Below are 17,055 nucleotides of genomic sequence, written 5' to 3' on the forward strand. Positions count from 1 at the left end.
CTCCTCCTCCTCTCCCTCCTCCTCCTCCTCCTTCTCCCCCTTCTCCTCCTCCTAGTCAAGAGGTCATGCCACCCCCTGCACACGTCAAAGATACCAAACCCAGCAGGAAGACATTTGAGGTTTAAAACTCTTTTTTCCAATTTAAAGTAAAATTATGTTGAAGGAACTAGGTCTATCTGTGGTTTGACAGGGGTCCAAAGGAGACAAAATGTTTAAATGAGGGCCTGGGACATGGAGGTGCCCTGAACCACCCAGGACATAGGTCCAAAGTTTGTCCTCCTCTGCAATCCTGCTTTTATTTTATTTTCTTGTGTTCTCATGTTGTTTTGTTTTGGCAGTGAAGAATTTGGGGGTTTACTCTGTTTCCTCCTTTTGCCTTGATTCCAGCATCCCATACTGTGTCATATCCGTTCAGGAAATAGGGCAGGGGCCTGGTCCGATGAATTGCTCTTGGAAAGCTTCCTAGGGCCAAGACTATCCCGGTTGGTAGGATATTTGCTTGGGCATGCACAAAGGCTAGAATTTAATTTCCATCGGCTCGTAAACCAAGCATGGCAGGATGCACCGGTAATCCCAGCTCTAAAGAGATAGAGAACGGAGGATCGGAAGTTCAAGCTCATCCTTAGCTTTGTAGTAAGTCTGAGTCCAGCCCGGACTGTGTGAAGTCCTGTTGCGAAAACAAACAAACAAAAAACACTGAAATTTTTGTTCCAACTCAAAGGAGAGCCTTGTTAATTTTGTGATGGGAGAGTTAGGGTTCCATTGAGAATGTTCTCTAAGGGCAGAGTTCAAAAAATGGGGCGGGGGGTCTCTTTTCTCTTTCCTCTTAGAATTAGAATATATTATAATATATTAATTGCACATAATAGATTTAATTATGCTGTTGTCATATATGTAAATGATGTGTTTTGCTTTGTAGCCACCTCTGTTACTTCCCTTGTATCTTGTCTTACTGGGGTCTTGGTTTTCAAAGTCCAGTGTACTAAGCCTGAGTCTGTGTGATTTTTCTTGGACACTTGATTTGTCTTCTGAAGAAATTAGTTGCTTGGCCTTTACAGCAACCTTTTTGGTGTGGTGTTTCTTTGAGACAGACAGTGTGTGCTCCCACTTTCCTATGTGGTAAAAATACAGCTGAGTCCTCTTGAAGGCTGTGAGATCGCTCATAGAGTTTAGAGTCTTCGTCAAAATTTTTGTTCCATTTATTTATTGTGTGTGTGCATGCCTGTGTGTGGGCACATGGGTGGTGGTCAGAGAACAACTAACAGTTCTCTCCTTCTGTCATGTGCCTTTGGGGATCAGGTTCGTGTCATCAGGCTTGACAGCAAGTATCTTTACCTGCTAAGCCATCTCACCAGCCCTGGTGGTACTCTTGAGCCTCACTTGATCCATCTGAGAAGTGGGTTGAACTAGAAGATGATCTCGAAGATTCTTGTCCTTTTATTTTTCAACACTCACATCTTTGGGGGTTTTGTTTGTTTGCTGGTTGGTTGGTTTGATTTTTCAAGACAGGATTTTTCCGGGTAGCCCTGGCTGTCCTGGAACTCACTGTAATTCTAGTTCCAGGGATTCTGATGTCCTCTTCTGGCCTCCAGGGGCACCAGGCACACATATGGTACACTTACACACTTTTAGGCAAAACACTCCTACATGTAAAATAAATTGTAAATAAGACACCATCAAAGCTAGCAGATACGGGGGTTCTCCTTTGTGCCTCCGGGAAGAAATAGACACACTGTGCACCCCTCAGTTTCTCTTCCTTGCCATCTTTCTATAGGAATAAAATAAAATTTAAAAAAAAGGTAAATGCAGCAAAGGAGTCTAGTCAGGCAGGTTTATTGGACATGAAAAAGCAAACAGTGTCTAGAAAAGAATCACCTCTTCCTTGGCTCAGGCACATGGCCACCAAACACAGGCTTCGCTGTGCCCTGAGATCAGTGGGTGCCAGTGGATGGAAGTTCAAGCCAGGGCAAGAACAGTTCCCCCCCTGGGGGTGACTATGCAGAACTCCTATGCTCACGGGTCACGGGAGGTTCTGTTCCCTCCAGAATACTGTCAGCTCTCCTTTCCAGTGGACCAAATAGAATGGATTAGCCCTGGCCGAAGCCCAAACCCTTTATATATAAAAGAAAAAAAGTCATTAAATATTCAACCTGGTTCCTAGCGTTGAGTTACCAGCGTTTGTCTTCATTGGGAGCATCTGCGTTTTATTGCCTGGTGGCCTTGCCTGCCATTTATCGCTCTCTCTCTCCTGTCAGTCTGTATCAGTCATGTGACTCAAAAGTGAAGATTAGAGGAGAAAAATATCTCTCTGTGTTCTAAGCCTGGCAGCGTCTATTTTCACCCACAGCTGTTGGAACTGATAGCGAAGTCACAGCTCACATCCCTGAGTGGTATCGCCCAGAAGAACTTCATGAACATCTTGGAAAAAGTCGTGCTGAAAGGTGAGCACTGCCGCCCTCTCTCAACCCTCCTGAGAGGCGTGGGAACAGGCAGGGTGGGCTTTCTCATCGAGTAGCATGTCCTTAGATTTAAAGGAACGTGAGTGGGTGGCAACAAACAATTTCGGCTGAATCCCAGGGGCCCTCGCTTCCAGTTCAGGAGAAAGGTACCACCTGTACCCTTGGCAAAGAACAAGACCACTGCCTTCTTGTTCTCTCTTTAGAATCAGCTGTTTGCCTTACTTTAAGTTTGACTGGCTCCTCGTTGAGGACATGTGCCCCACCCTTCACCTCGGAGCTTCGATATTCCTAGGACATGCAGCTGTGTGCAAGGCAGAACGGAGGCATAGACTGGACTAGCCATGACCTTAGACCTCTGGCTCCACTGAGTCATTTCACACATGGGGGGACTGATGCGTATGAGACATGAGCGTCCTGTGATCACCTAGAAGTTAGCCAGGCAGGGTTCGAACTCAACCTTCTGAACCCCCAAACTGCAGTCTTCCATTGGCCATCCAAAAGCATGTCAGCTGCTGAACAGAAAAGCCGTGTTCTGATCAGGTGGACCGTTGGCACTGAATTGAAACAGGAGAGCTCTTTAGAAACCCAGGAGAAGAGAACAAAAAGGGACCTAGATAACGGAAACTCTACCCATTACCTGAGTATAGAATAAACACGGGTGAGAAAGAAGATGGCACCCTGAGAGACAGTGCCCAGTCATAGGAGTAGACAGCGAAGAAGAAAAGACCGCGTGTGTCATGCATGGTCCCCATAACGTGACTTTGATATTCCTTTTTCTTCTTCCCACTCAAGTCCTTGAGGACCAGCAAAACATAAGACTCATCAGGGAACTTCTCCAGACCCTCTACACGTCCTTATGCACACTGGTCCAGAGAGTTGGCAAGTCTGTGCTGGTGGGCAACATTAACATGTGGGTGTATCGGATGGAGACCATTCTACACTGGCAGCAGCAGCTGAGCAGCATCCAGATCACCAGGGTGAGTGCAAGCCCCCACTCACCCCACTGTGGCTTCCCCTGCTCAGACACTGAGCAGGCTCCAGAGCATGACATCCTCTCTAGTGATGCAGCAACAGGTTGCTTCTGGTTTGATGCCGCGTCCTTGGGCTGAGGGTGGTAGGCGGTATGAGGGGCATCCCGATAAAGGGGGAGCGGGAAGAAGAACTTGGCAAAACAGGTGGAGGGAATGTTAAAGATGACAGCCAACTGTAACACCATGCAACAACAAAAAATAAAAACAGAAACAAAACGGAGAACATAGCTGTCAGGGAAGGGATATTAGCTGTCTGCTGAAGTCTTCAGTGGGGCTTCGGGGAGCTCTCTGCTCATTTCCTCAAAAAGAATGAGCTGTTTGTGGACTGGGGACGCTGCCTTTAGTACAATAGAGCCCAGAAGACAGTGGCTAGAGAGCTGGTACCACCAGCCTTTTAGAATCTCAGTCCTGTTTAATGGTAGTGATGACAAAAGACATTTGAACCAAGCCTGAACACACATGTAAGAGAATACTAACTGGACTCACTCAGAGCCTGTACGTTACCAGCATAGGGCTTCATATAGCAGGCATTTCTCTTGGCTTTCAGAATAAAAACTCACTGTGGGCTCCCATCCTATTAATGGTGATGGGGGCGGGAGACAAGGCGCGCACAGAACTGTGTGAATGTTTCTGGCGTAATCTCTCAGGGCTCACTAATGGACAGGCACACTCGGGAAGCTCACACAACACTTGGCTACTTATCTAATCACACACTGGGCTGGTTAAGTGGCTTCCGGGACCCACACAGTTTGGAACTGCAGCATGTATCAGGTGAAGGTGACACGGAGGAAACCCTGTGACTTCTAAACAATTACCTTGCTGTATGACGTTTCCAAAGAACACATTCTTTATTCACGGTGAATGATTTTTCTGCCCCTTGGTTTCTTAAATTCTGAAGCGGAAGGAATAATTAGAAACCTCTCATTACATGGCTTCCTTAGCTGTTTAGGCTCCAACAACCCTGCTTGTACACACCCACAAGCTCATGTGCATGCACGCACATGCCCGTGCCTGCAAGCACACGCATGCAAAGAGCTGAGCAGAGCCCAAATGTAGGTCGTCTTTCAGAAATGATCCCCATTGTTGGATTGTTATAAGAAAACTTAAGCATTTATTATGAACAGTATAATTTTAATAATTTATCCCAGGCTCCTCTCTGAAGTAGAGCAATAGCCTAGCCATGTACAGTTAAGAGCAGAATTCCATTCCTCAATCCCAGAAAACTCATTTTAACCTGCTACCTGATTTCCAGCATTCTCTGTGCCCTGGACTGAATAATTCCTGTCTTATTGCCCAGAGACAATTCCCAGCCAATGAAAGAAACTAACAAGGCTCATTGCAAGGCTGTCTCCCCTCAAGCACCCTTGGAGCTCTCGTTTATGCCTACCCTGAGCTATGCTCCCTCTGAGCACCTCAGAGGAGTTTGTCTCCTACCCAGGTCTCCCATTCTTCGCATTCCCATGACCTTACTTCCTTAAAGCCCTCCTTGGTTGGCCCCAAACACTCCTGAAAGGCAGCCATTGTAATTACTATTACCCTTCCATAGGCTGGTATTGAAGTGGGGACCAGAGGAGTCCAGGGTTCTTCCCAGCACTACACAACAGTTAGGTCAAAGTCAGAAGCTGGGACTGTTGATTCCTAAAATGGGAAAGCGTGCTTAACATCAGTGGTTTCCAAACTCTTCCCCGTCTAGTTTTCTTCCAACTATTTATCCACTGATTCAGCTTATTAAAAAAAAAAACTTTTTAATCCAATGAAATCCTCTGCTTAAGAGGTCCAGCCCTGAAGCTCATCCCCCTCCCCCCTCCGCCGCTAACATCTGCTTGGTGTGCTCCGGTGGAACCCCACACTTCTCTCCACACCCTTCAGGGCCTTCTGGCTCACAGTCTGCCGGGTTCATCCCGTCTCTTACAGCCACTATCACAGTCTTCTTCAGAACAGTTCTGATCAGCCGGAAGGCTCTCGTGCACATACACACGTCTGTCTCCAGCCACTGCTTTACAGTCTCCAAAGGAGAAGACATTCATCTTCTGCACCATACCTGGCTCAATCAGTGGATTTTAGCTGAAGAGATGAATATTGGTTTGAAGAGACAGCTCCCCACCAACACGTGTGCTGAAGTACATGTTCAGGGTTCCGAGGAACATGAGTGGAGAATAGTGTCCTAGATTATGGGTGACAGTGGTAAATTATACCAACTGCAAGATTCAGACAGTTTACTCAGTCTCCCCATGCTTCTTCACTTTCCTCGGGCAGACATGCCCAGCTCTTTCCTATCCCCGTGTGAGATTAAACATAGGTGTGAGATTGCATAAACCAGCCTAAGGACAGCAGCTGGAGCGGGGCCTGGTGTGTAGGAAGCATTATTATAGATGCATTAGGTATTGTGATTAAGGGCTTGCCTGCACACACACTGTAAGTCCTTCCCATGTGATAATTAACTTATCTCGTAATTAATTGTAATTAGGGTAAACGGCAGGAATTTACTGGGTCCTGTGCTAAGTACTTCTATGTATTAACTCATCTCTTATACCCAGCCCCACTGAGAGATACTCATTTCCTTGTTTTGTAATTGAGAGAAAGCATCCTCAGTCTCCACAGAGGATGGATTCAGAGACACCCCAAGGTTACCGTGGATGCCATGGATGCTCAAGTATTTTGTATACAATGGCATAGTGACTATGCTTAGCCCACATGCACCCTCCTCTGCCTTGCAACTCATCTCTAGCCCAATTTTAATACCTTATAGGATGCTATGTGCGTAGGGCAGGAGGACAAGAAAGTCCTGTGAGTTCAGATGCATTTTTCTCTCAGTAGTTTCCATATGTGGCTCATGGAATTCAAGGATGTAGAAGCCAAGTACATGGAGGGCATAGTGGAACTGTGTTGGGGCTTCTATACCAGGATGTCTGACATCAAACTCCAGAACAGGCTGCTCCCAGAGGCTATGCTGCTCCTTTCCTGAACCCACTAGGGGGCTCTGAGTTGTGCTGTTCTGAGAGCTGTCAAGAAGAGCTTCCCACACAGATCCCCAACTGTTACGGATCTTCTAATCTTAACACACTTGGCAAGTGGAGGCAGGAGAATGGGGAGTTCAAGGTCATCCTCAACTATAGAAAAAAATCTGAAACCAGCCTGGGCTATATAAGATCCTGGGGCGGGGTGGGGGGCGGATGAGGGAGTCGAGGGACAGTGAGGGAACAAGACCAGTCGAATCACTTCAGTCTGGATGATAGTTCTGTGTTTCTCAGAAAGAAAAGAATATTAATCCATGAAAATATTAAAATGCCTTTCGTAGTCAAAGCTTCCCTATCTGCCCACGATCTGCCACTGTTGTCTCGGCACATAACCTTGCTTGTTTGCCTTAGAAATCTTCATGTCTAATTCTTTCAAGCCAATTGTTATTTGTAAATGTAACTTATATAAGAATAAAGGATGAAGGACGAAATTAAGAGAACTGGTTTGCAGGGGGAAAATAAAATATAATCACAGTGCTGTGGGCAAAGCAATGTTTTGGAAAATGGGGGCTGGGGTAGACAAAATGGAGTTCAGCCAAATGCTTGGCTAGGGCCGCGAGAGTGACATATTTTCCCTTTTATATGTTTACATTCGAAAGGGAGAAGGCATGTAAGCAGTTAACCATTTATCAGGAATAAGGGCTTGGCACGAGGTCTGGGCAAGGGTTTTGGAAAAGTTCAGGTTTGAAAATCTGACAGAGCAAACTCTGCCAGGCCAACTTGCCTTTAATAGGAGTTAATGTAATAATTGGCCTGGGAGTTTTAACCAAAAAAGTAGAGGCTTTGAAGTGCTGGAAACAAAAAGAAAATCCCATGGCAGTTTTATTAGCTCATATGATCAACAGCAGATGATAAATGACAAATAGGTCTAGGGCTTTCTGCGGTCACACAAAGGCCTGAATGTTGCAAACCAATTGAGTTCAGCCCAACAGCCTGCGGTAGAAGTGAGCAGTAAAAATTGTCAAATCACAGACACTTCTGAAACAGGAGGCCTGAGTCGCTGCAGGCCTGCGATCATTAGGGCTAGAGGAATCTTCAGTATTCTAAACACAGTCTTTGGGAGCTGGGGAAACTGAGGCCCAGACTTCCCAGGATGCTGTCTGCCCCCATCACATTCCTCCCTTGCCACATCCATTCTCCTCTGCAGCTCCCATTAAGTCCTCCTTCTGTGGCCTATCTTCCCATCAGTTTATGTCTTGCCTACCAGAGGACTCAGGTGATTGACAAGATCAAATGGAACTTGGCATCATCCCGATGAGGCTGGTACCAAGTAGTCCCTTGAGTCCCCATGTGTTTGGGCTTTGCTGTGCTTCCTACAGGTCCTGCCCCAGAAATTTGATGAGAAAAATAATCCCTATTATTATTTTTCCTCTGTGCCTGTCCAGTAAGCACCCCAAGGGCTGTTTGTGCTGGATTAGTCTCCAAGGCCTACAAGATATAGGTCCTGCCTTCAAGGATATAGGTCTAGGTGAGGTATCTTGAGATGATCAAATTTTAAAATAAGAAAGGGCTTGAATATAAGTTTGAGGGTATAGTGGAAGTTCCTTCAGAAGCTCAAGGTTGATTGCATGTGTGTATTACATGTAAATGGACAGTTTTTAAAACATCCCCTGGAGGGGCTAGAGAGATCACTCAGCAGTTGAGAGTTCTGTTCCCACCACCCACATGGTGGCTCACAACCATCTGTAACTCTAGTTCCAGAGGACCCAATACCTTCTGATCTCCATGGCATCAAGTATACATGTGGTGTACACACATACATGCAGGCAAAACACTCATATTTGTAGGATAAATTTAAAAATTTTTAAATTAAATGTTCCCTGGTGTCCTCAGTTACAGTAGAGCTTTAGCTCAAAGGTTTTGGGGCCAGCCATTCCCAGTGTGTGCACAAACATATACACACAAACACAAATGCACAAGCATACGTATTTATAAACGCAAACAAACATACACAAACCCACACAGACGCATATAAGTACATCCATATAGTCCTGTAAACACACATACCACACACACACAAACACATGCACAAGGTCTTTGTGTTATTCTTTTTTTTCCTGTTCAACTATTTGGATTTAATCCATTACACTAATATTTACTGAGTGCTTATGATGTGCCAAACATTGTGGACACCAGGACACAACAGTGAAACAAAGCCAACCCCCTGTTGTCAAGGACCTTAGGTTCTGAAAGCAATGCTCCATTCAGCCTTTCTTAAGGAAGGGGTTATGCAGAAAGGGGGGGGGGGTTGCAGTCAGTCACTGAGGGAGCTCGTAGGAGTTCTAAGAAGGCACAGTGAAAAAGACCTAAGGGGGATGGAGGGGGGGAATACATAGATAGTAAAGGTCAAATGAAATGGTTGAGTTTTGTTTTTCTTTGTTGGGTATTTGGTTCTTGGTTTTTGGAGACAGGATCTCTCTATGTAGCCCTGGCTGTCCTAGAACTTGCTACGTTGACCAAGCTGGCCATGAGCACACACATCTCCTCCTCTCTCTACCTCCCAAATGCTGGGATAAAAGGCGAGGACCACCATACCCAGTGGCAATAGGTTTAAAGTGGGTTTGAGAGACAAGAGAAGGAAGGCCAGGTGGGTGAGGGCATTGTGCATAGGTAAGCAAGATATGGTTTGGGTGCCAGAGAGTGCACTGAAGTGGAATGATCTGAAATCACAGAGGACAGTGAGATGAGAGGCCAGGTGTCTGCCTGGGCCACCCATCAGGGCGGTGGCACTTTTGGAAGGCAGTGAGTCTTGAAGTTGAATAGTGAAGCTAACAAAGCACAAAATCCAATGTGCTCCCATGCTCCAGTGGGTGGCCCCACACCGTGCACACATGGGCTGCACTAATTAGACTTAGAGAGCTATCCAGGCAAACAAACAAACATGAGAGGCTCGAGAGATGGCTCAGTGGTTAAGAGCCCTTGTTGCTCTTGCAGAGGATCTGGGTTTAGTTCCTAGCACCCACATGACAGCTCGTAACCATCCATAACTGCAGTTCCGATGGATTCAACACCCTCTTCTGACCTCTGCAGCGCAAGGCATGGTGCATTTAGAGACAAACAAAAAAAAGTGTTTGTCTCTAAACACTTGTACACATATAAGAAAAATCAATCTTTTAAAAGGACTTGAAGTTGAGAGGAACCTTTTGGGTGCAGGGGGGTTAGAAGAGGGAAATGGGGTAGATAGTATCATATGTCACTGTTTACTTTTAAAAAAATTTCAAAAATAAAGAAAAATATAGCGATGGTGGTGATGCACACCTTTGATCCCAGCCCTTGCGGGGCAGAAGCAGGTGGATTTCTTGAGTTTGAGGTTAGCCTAGTCTACAAAGTGAGTTGCAAGACAGCCAAAGCTATACAGAGAAACCCTGTCTCAGAAAAAGAAAAAAAAAAGAAAAATATAATAAAAAGAGTTCAACATATGCTGTTTGGGTAGTCTTTTTAGAGCAGAAGGTTGCAAGGACAGGGAAAGCCTGCAGGCTGCAGTCAGCCAAGACACTCCTGGCTGTCCTCTGGAGGCTCTGCCATCGGTCCTACTACCTGTTGGACCGGGAGCATCACAGCTCTGGGAATCTAGCTGTTGATAAGCCAGCTTGAGATTGCAGGATCTGGGGACCATGGCGTTCTGGGAGCAAGCTATGGCAAGAAAATGGCTCTTCTCTAACTTCCAGCTTATGATCTGGCCTTCTCTATGCAGCCTGCCTTCAAAGGCCTCACCTTCACAGACCTGCCTGTGTGCTTGCAACTGAACATCATGCAGAGGCTGAGTGATGGGCGGGACCTGGTCAGCCTGGGCCAGGCAGCCCCAGACCTTCTTGTGCTCAGTGAGGACCGGCTGCTGTGGAAGAGACTCTGCCAGTACCACTTCTCAGAACGACAGGTCAGTGAAGCCCAGTGGCCCGCTCCTCATGCTCCCTGATCTGCCCCTACCCTGAAAAGACCCACCCTTCTCCAGCATGAAGAGGGACTGCCTGCCTCCTGGGATGCCTGGTTTACTAGAAAGCAACAGTTTAAGACCACAGTTCTCAACCTTCCTAATGCTTCGAGCCTTCAGTACGGTTCCTCATGTTGTGGTGACCCCCAACCATAAAATTATTTTCCTTGCTCCTTCCCAGTTGTTATTTTGCTACTGTTATGAATCACAGAATACATAACTATGTTTTCCAGTGGTCTTAGGTGACCACTGGTCTAAGACATTCCTAAGTCAATGTGTGGTTTTTTTGCTTTTTGGTTCCTTGTCATTGTCACCATTGTCTTGATTAGGGAAAGATAAATCCTTACCCCAAATTACATTTTATGGCTCACACAAAATTTTTACAAATTGGTATTGCCTCTTTTCTTTAAAAAAAAAAAAAGACCTTTTTATGGTGCTTTATATTCAAGCACTTTTATGAAGAGTGTTTCCTTTCACCCTCCCCACCCAGGAAGGGTAGATATTATCATGCCCCCTTCAAACAGGTGAAGAGACCAAGGCCATAATGACCAACTGGTGCATTCAGATTAGTGAAGTGACCCTTAGGCTGAGACAGCTGACCCTACATTTGAATTGGGCCCACGGATGCCCTAGGGCGCCCTCTAAACCTGTTCCTCGTCCAGGGTTGTTTTAGCAATTTCTTCATCTGTGCATTAATTCAACAGGTTCTTTTCATGAAGCCACTGATACTTAAACATAAAATAGAGCCATGATGCTAGTGACTGAGCCTTCCTAGAAATAATTGTCCAGGTCGACAGCGAAGAAAAGTGGCTTATGGGAGCGGCCTAAGCTTTGACCAGTCGGAGGCACTGCACTCAACCACTAGGAAAGCGTAGTTCCCTGTTTCTTCTGAAAGCTGGCTAAACAGCGCCCAGTAAGCAGGAGAGCTAAGAAAGCTGCTTTCCAACTTGACAGCTTACTTTCCTGGGCCTTTCTAGGGTCCCTGTAAAAACGTGGGGGAAGAGTGGGAGCACATCTTTGGAACCAGAAAACCCCAAACTGTCCTCTTGGTGGACTCTCTGGAAATTACTTTTCTCCGTTTGATTTTCAGATCCGCAAGCGATTAATCTTGTCGGACAAAGGACAGCTGGATTGGAAGAAGATGTATTTTAAGCTGATCCGATGTTACCCAAGGAGAGAGCAGTATGGGGACACCCTGCAGCTCTGCAGACACTGCCACATCCTCTCCTGGAAGGTATGCGCCTGCGCTGGCTAGGGTTCTGTCAGCTTGACACAAGCTAGCGTCCTTTTGGAAAAGGGAGCCACAGTTTATTAAATGCCCCTCCACAAAATTGGCCTGTGGGCAAGTCTGTGTGGCATTTTCTCGATCGGTAATGGAGGTGGAAGGGCCCAGCTGACTGAGCAGGGCCACTGCCGGGCTTCGGTAACGAAGTTGGCCGTGCAAACTGAAGAGCAAGCCTTTAAACAACACTCTCCATGGCCTGTGTTTCAATCTCTGCCTCTAGCCCTGTCAGCAACGTGAGGCCAGCTCTTCCCTGTTCTTCCCTATCTCAGCCCTCCACCTAAGAGGAGAGAGAAACTCATTCAGCACTTGGACAGGGAAGAGCAACTGCAAGGCCTTCGTTTCCCTTCATTTCTTCCACCCCTTATGTTGATTTGTCTCTGAGACCCGCTTACCACATATTCTATCTTTGTGTGCACAGGGGAACACATAGGCAAACACGAATTCTTCAGCTTCTCAGTGCTGTGGAATCCCTTTGGAGGGGAGGGATAGTATGTGCAGATGTGTTGTGTGTGTGCACATATGAGCCCACATGGAGACCTGAGGTCACAGTCTCCTTTTTCATCAGTAGCTCACCACCTTAAAAAAAAAATGAACCTGGAACTCACCAGATTGGCTAGACTAGCCAGCCAATGAGCTCCAGGGCCCCATCTGCTCTGCTTCACCCCCAGTGCTAGGGTTACAGGATGCCCGCCTCCATGCCCAGCTTTCATGTGGGTACTGGGAATCCAGACACAGGTCCTCACGGTCACATACCAGCCACTCCACTCGCCCCTGAATTCAGTGGCATTCTTTTGCTTCTAAGATTTATTGGCCGTTTTAATCATAAACATGCATACATGTTTATGTGTGGTTATGTACATACGAGAGCGATGCCTGCAGAGGCTGGAAGATGGTGTCGGGTACCTTGGAGCTGAAGCTACAGGGTGGTTGTGAGCCACTTGACCCACGTTCAAGACCAGAACTTGGGTCCTCAGCAAGAGCAGTACCTGCTCTTACCCGCTGAGCCACCTCTCCAGCCCCTGTAGGTGGCATTCTTGACCGAGTTGCTAAGAGATTGGGCAAGGCCCGAGAGAACCAGGGAGCTGCCCCTGAGAACTCGGATCTAACCACGATGCTGTTTTCAGGGCACTGACCACCCGTGCACAGCCAACAACCCAGAGAGCTGCTCGGTCTCACTCTCCCCGCAGGACTTCATCAACTTGTTCAAGTTCTGAATCCCACCTCTTGACGGCACTTCACAAGCCCCCCCCCCCACTCCCCGCTGATCGGATGGCTGGGAGTTCGGAGACTTCCTTTGTAAATAGTGTCCATTGTAAGCACTGGCTTGAAACTTGTGAGCGAAGTCACTGAGAAGACGTTGGAGGGAAGGGACGAAGCTGCCGATGGGAACTTACAAATGTGAACTGCACACTAGAACTGGTACAGAAACGCGGAAATACTGTAAATAGACTTTTTCTTTTCCCCCCAAGAATTTGCCAGCGAGACTCTAAGGGCGAGAACTCTCTGTCTGCCGTGAAAAACGGAGTCCTCCTGATGTTCATGGAAACTTCCTAGTTCCCTAGGAAGGAGAAAAAGACGCGAAACTCAAATACCAGACAGAACACTCTGTTTACAATGTGATGGTGTTGTTAAGACAAAATGAGAAAGAAGGAGAATGAATGCTACAACTAGGAAGCCTTGGGCTTTGGGTTTGGATTTGGGATTTGTTGAACAGGCGAAGAAGTCCACCCATCGGACACCTATGCAGGCATAAGGCCTTATCCTACGAAGATGCCACACAATGGTCTACCTCTGAAAGCGTAGCTTGCTCTCTGGCAGCGTGCACTATCTAGCAGGCAATGTCTGTGTTTCATGTAAGTTCTTTCATCTGTAAAGAGATCTGAGATGGGAAGGCTATTGGAAACAACCTTGGTTCTGACTTCCCTTCCCCTCTTTGCTCCCAGTCTACACCTTCTTTCCTTCCATGTTGTAGCTCATGTACGGAACCAGAAGGCCAGCCTAAGAACAGCTCCAGCAGAAGACACGAAGAACTAGAATTGGGCACCTGTAGATGGTGGCTTGGCGCTTCTGATTTAACTCTCCTCTCCTCTAGCTTAACTTCTGGGCTTGTTTGGTCTTCCATGGGTGTCGTCATGGATTAGTGAATGTCTGTGAACTTAGTGGAGTCTAAGAACTGAGGCTTGAGAGAGACATTTTTCACACCAGCCAATTAAGCATTCTGATAGCTGCTGCTTCCCCTTGGCGGGGTGTGGAGCTGAGGCTCTTTCTGTTCTTTAGGTTTAGCATCGAACTTGAGTCATCCTGAATGGGGACTTTTCACAGGCGTGATTTAAAAGGAAGCCTGGAGTTCCAGCCAGATAGGGAGCTGAGTTCATCTTAAGCTTGTTTCAAGACTGAGTTAAAACAAAGAGAGGCAAAAGACAAAGGATCCCAGGGGGTCTTGCAAAGCAGAGATATGAACACTGTGGAAGAAAGCAAATCTCAGGACTTCAGGAGTTAATTCCTGGGGTGGGGGAAATGTTATTTTTTACTTTTTATAGATTGTTGCTTTTCTACAATGTACATATATTTGCAGTTGTATTTGCTTTTTTTAAAAAAAAAATCTCCAAATAAAACTACCACTATGCACATCCTTGGTAAATAATCAGAAGTAGGAATGTGCCCACATAGATGTTAAGTGAGGGATTGTGTAACCCGAAGCATTGATGCTTGGGGTGGTCCTCGAAGGAAAGGAAAGGTGGCCGAGCATACAAAGAAACAAGAGACAGTCAACACCTCTGCCTTCAGTAATAGAGAACGCTCAGGTCAGTGCCGCGTGGGCAGGTGAAGTCTGCAGGGTTCCCTGGTTTGCAGTATCTGTACTTAAACCAAAAGTTCTCCATATTTCCTTCTTCCTTGAGGGGGAAATTAAGTTGAATTCAGAGGCCCTTAATGAGGAAAGGGAACTGTAAAAGAACAAGATTTGATGTATAAAGCTGAACTTTAGAGACTACAAACCTGTAACAGCTAGGAGTTTTTCTATTTGGTTTTGTGGGTTTTTTTAGTTTTTTGCTTTTTTTTTTTTAACTCTTCTCCCCAGAATTATTTTTACATTAAGATTTACATTAAGGGCTTAGACTAGGAAAGAAAAGAAAGGGAAGGAAGGAAGACAGACATTTTTTCCATAATTGTCAGACTCTACAATACCTCACCTTCTATAAGTGGGGTGGAGCTGGGTCTGCCATTGCTATGGCAAGCTCTGGAAACAGTGACTCTAGGTGGCACTGTTAGGGTTAGGGGATCGTGGCCTTTCACATGTTCTTATCAGCTTGTTACCACCGCTTTGTCAAGTTGTTTAGAGATGGAAAGTTGTTGGGACCTTGGGGTTTATTTACAGTTCCAGCAACTTTGCCTACTTTGAACTGCCAGCAGAAAACTGGTGGAGCCAGTCTCATGGAGTGCCAACAATGCACGAGGCATACATCCTACATGCCCCAGGCAACCATCTGTCTCTGTGTAAAATGACCCTGACCCCAAGCCGTGAGGTCCCAGCTTTTTGAAATGTTGGTTAGGTGCCTGCAGATCCTCCATGAACCTTGGTGTCATTGGATATGGTATGCGACACAGCCAAAGAATTGATTTAAAAGGGAAAAGGAGCATGTATGGGTCACTTTCATTGGTTAGTAGAAAATAGGAAGGATTGGCAGGTGGAGAGGGAGCGGGGGAGGAGTAGTGATGGAACATCTTTGATGTCGTGTAGCAGGGAGGAGCGATGGAGGGAAGAGCAGGCAAGATGTCCATATTAGGGCATGGCTAGAGCCTCACATACAAATGACGGGACTTAAAAAGTTTTGCTCCTAGAACAGGAATAAGTCTATAGAATTCCTCTTGGCAAACCCACCCAGGACTCCCAGACCTAAGACACAAAAACTAAGAATCCCTGGCCCAAGCTGCTACAAAAGTGAGAAGGGCGTGGATCTAGAAATTGCTGGAAGAATTTTTTTTCCAACACAAAGAAGAAATCTGTTTTCTCTCTCCTACTGTACCCTCCTGTCCCTCCTTTGCATGCTGTAAAACAGAACTTGAGTTATGCCCACTCTGAAGTCGTTCGGGCAGCAAGAGAGGGAAAAGGTTCTGTCCAAGTCATATGAGCAAACCCAGGGAGATGGTGAATCAAAACTTACTCGAGAACAATCAGCTGAGAGTCTCTGAAGAGAGAGAACCATTCCATATAGAGTTTAGGAATGCTCCTTTTATAGCAAGAGCCAGTAAAAGAAAAAAAAAATCAGCCCAGTGATACTGCCAACTAGCTCGGGTCAGAGTGCACAGGTGTGTCAGTCGAATGGGGGAAAAGGGGTGGCAGAAAGGATCCGAAGCCACAAGGTGGGATCCCGAGCCCATCAGCTGGGAGAACTTTCTGACTAATAATGACCAGTTTCAGGTGGAAGTGGTCTGGACAAGATACTTGCGCTGCAAAAGCTCTCAGCTGACGATCCCATCTCCTTGTGACCGTGAAGCCAGCTGGTGGGTGGCTCATCCCTGTGACCTCACAATGTGAGGAGGCTGCTCTTGACACGGATGCCTTATTTTTTTTGTTTACCATGGAAGAGAAAAGGTTGGGAATTTGGTTTGTCTAAGCAGTTGGTATGATTCACAGAGAGAGAAGTCGCCGCAGGAGACGTTTAGCGGTATATGGTTCTCGGCGTTGGAAACAATGTTTATTATAAAACACACACCTGGGTTTATATTTTTCTGCCTGGCTGTGGGGCAATAACATCTTGCTGTGCAAACACTCTAAATTTTATGTGTGAATTTTTGACTGTAATTTTATGTGTGCATTTTTTTAACTAAACTCTATCATTTTCTATGTTGACATCTGTTGTTGTTTCTTTTTAATCTGTTTCCAACTATCTGAGCCTGTGAACCATCTCTTCTGACTGGATGCTGGCTTGAAACCCGTTAGTGCTTAAACAGACTCAGAAACACCCCAAACCTCTGGGCAAACGCAGGGATGTTACTCTTTGATGTATAATGGGCCATCTATGGCTCAACAAACAAGGTAGTAATTCTTCTAAAGTCTATGTTTTCTGTCAATGTTTTCTCTGCTTTGCTGAAACAGAAAACAACAAAACCACCTTTGGTTTTCTAAATGAAGGAGATTCCCATCCCAGACTATAGACCAAGGAGCGTTGTTAGAGAGGATGCAGTCTGACGTTTCTGCCTTTCAAGATGAGGAAGCCTTTCCAGAACTGGGGGGCTTGTGGGGGAGGAGCCTTTCTCTGCACTCCTTGGGAAGTCAACAGAGTTGAACAGAGACCTGGAGCTTCCTGATGCCAGAGCTGTGAGTCCTAAG

At 46.2% G+C, this 17,055-nt stretch overlaps 1 protein-coding gene across 1 annotated transcript in view; it reads left to right on the forward strand.

The window, feature by feature from the left end:
• Fbxo32 (F-box protein 32) overlaps positions 1–16,573 on the forward strand; it is a 39,219-nt gene extending 22,646 nt beyond the window's left edge. Inside the window, exons 5-9 of the mRNA XM_005354578.3 lie at positions 2,348–2,441; positions 3,252–3,436; positions 10,202–10,384; positions 11,529–11,672; positions 12,848–16,573. Coding sequence (XP_005354635.1) covers positions 2,348–2,441; positions 3,252–3,436; positions 10,202–10,384; positions 11,529–11,672; positions 12,848–12,937 — 696 coding nt within the window. The 3' untranslated portion in view covers positions 12,938–16,573. The remainder of the gene's footprint in view (positions 1–2,347; positions 2,442–3,251; positions 3,437–10,201; positions 10,385–11,528; positions 11,673–12,847) is intronic.
• Positions 16,574–17,055: the final 482 nt, after the last annotated feature.

Source organism: Microtus ochrogaster, chromosome 15 (genome assembly GCF_000317375.1).
Source record: "Microtus ochrogaster isolate Prairie Vole_2 chromosome 15, MicOch1.0, whole genome shotgun sequence".
Classification (NCBI taxonomy): domain Eukaryota; kingdom Metazoa; phylum Chordata; class Mammalia; order Rodentia; family Cricetidae; genus Microtus; species Microtus ochrogaster.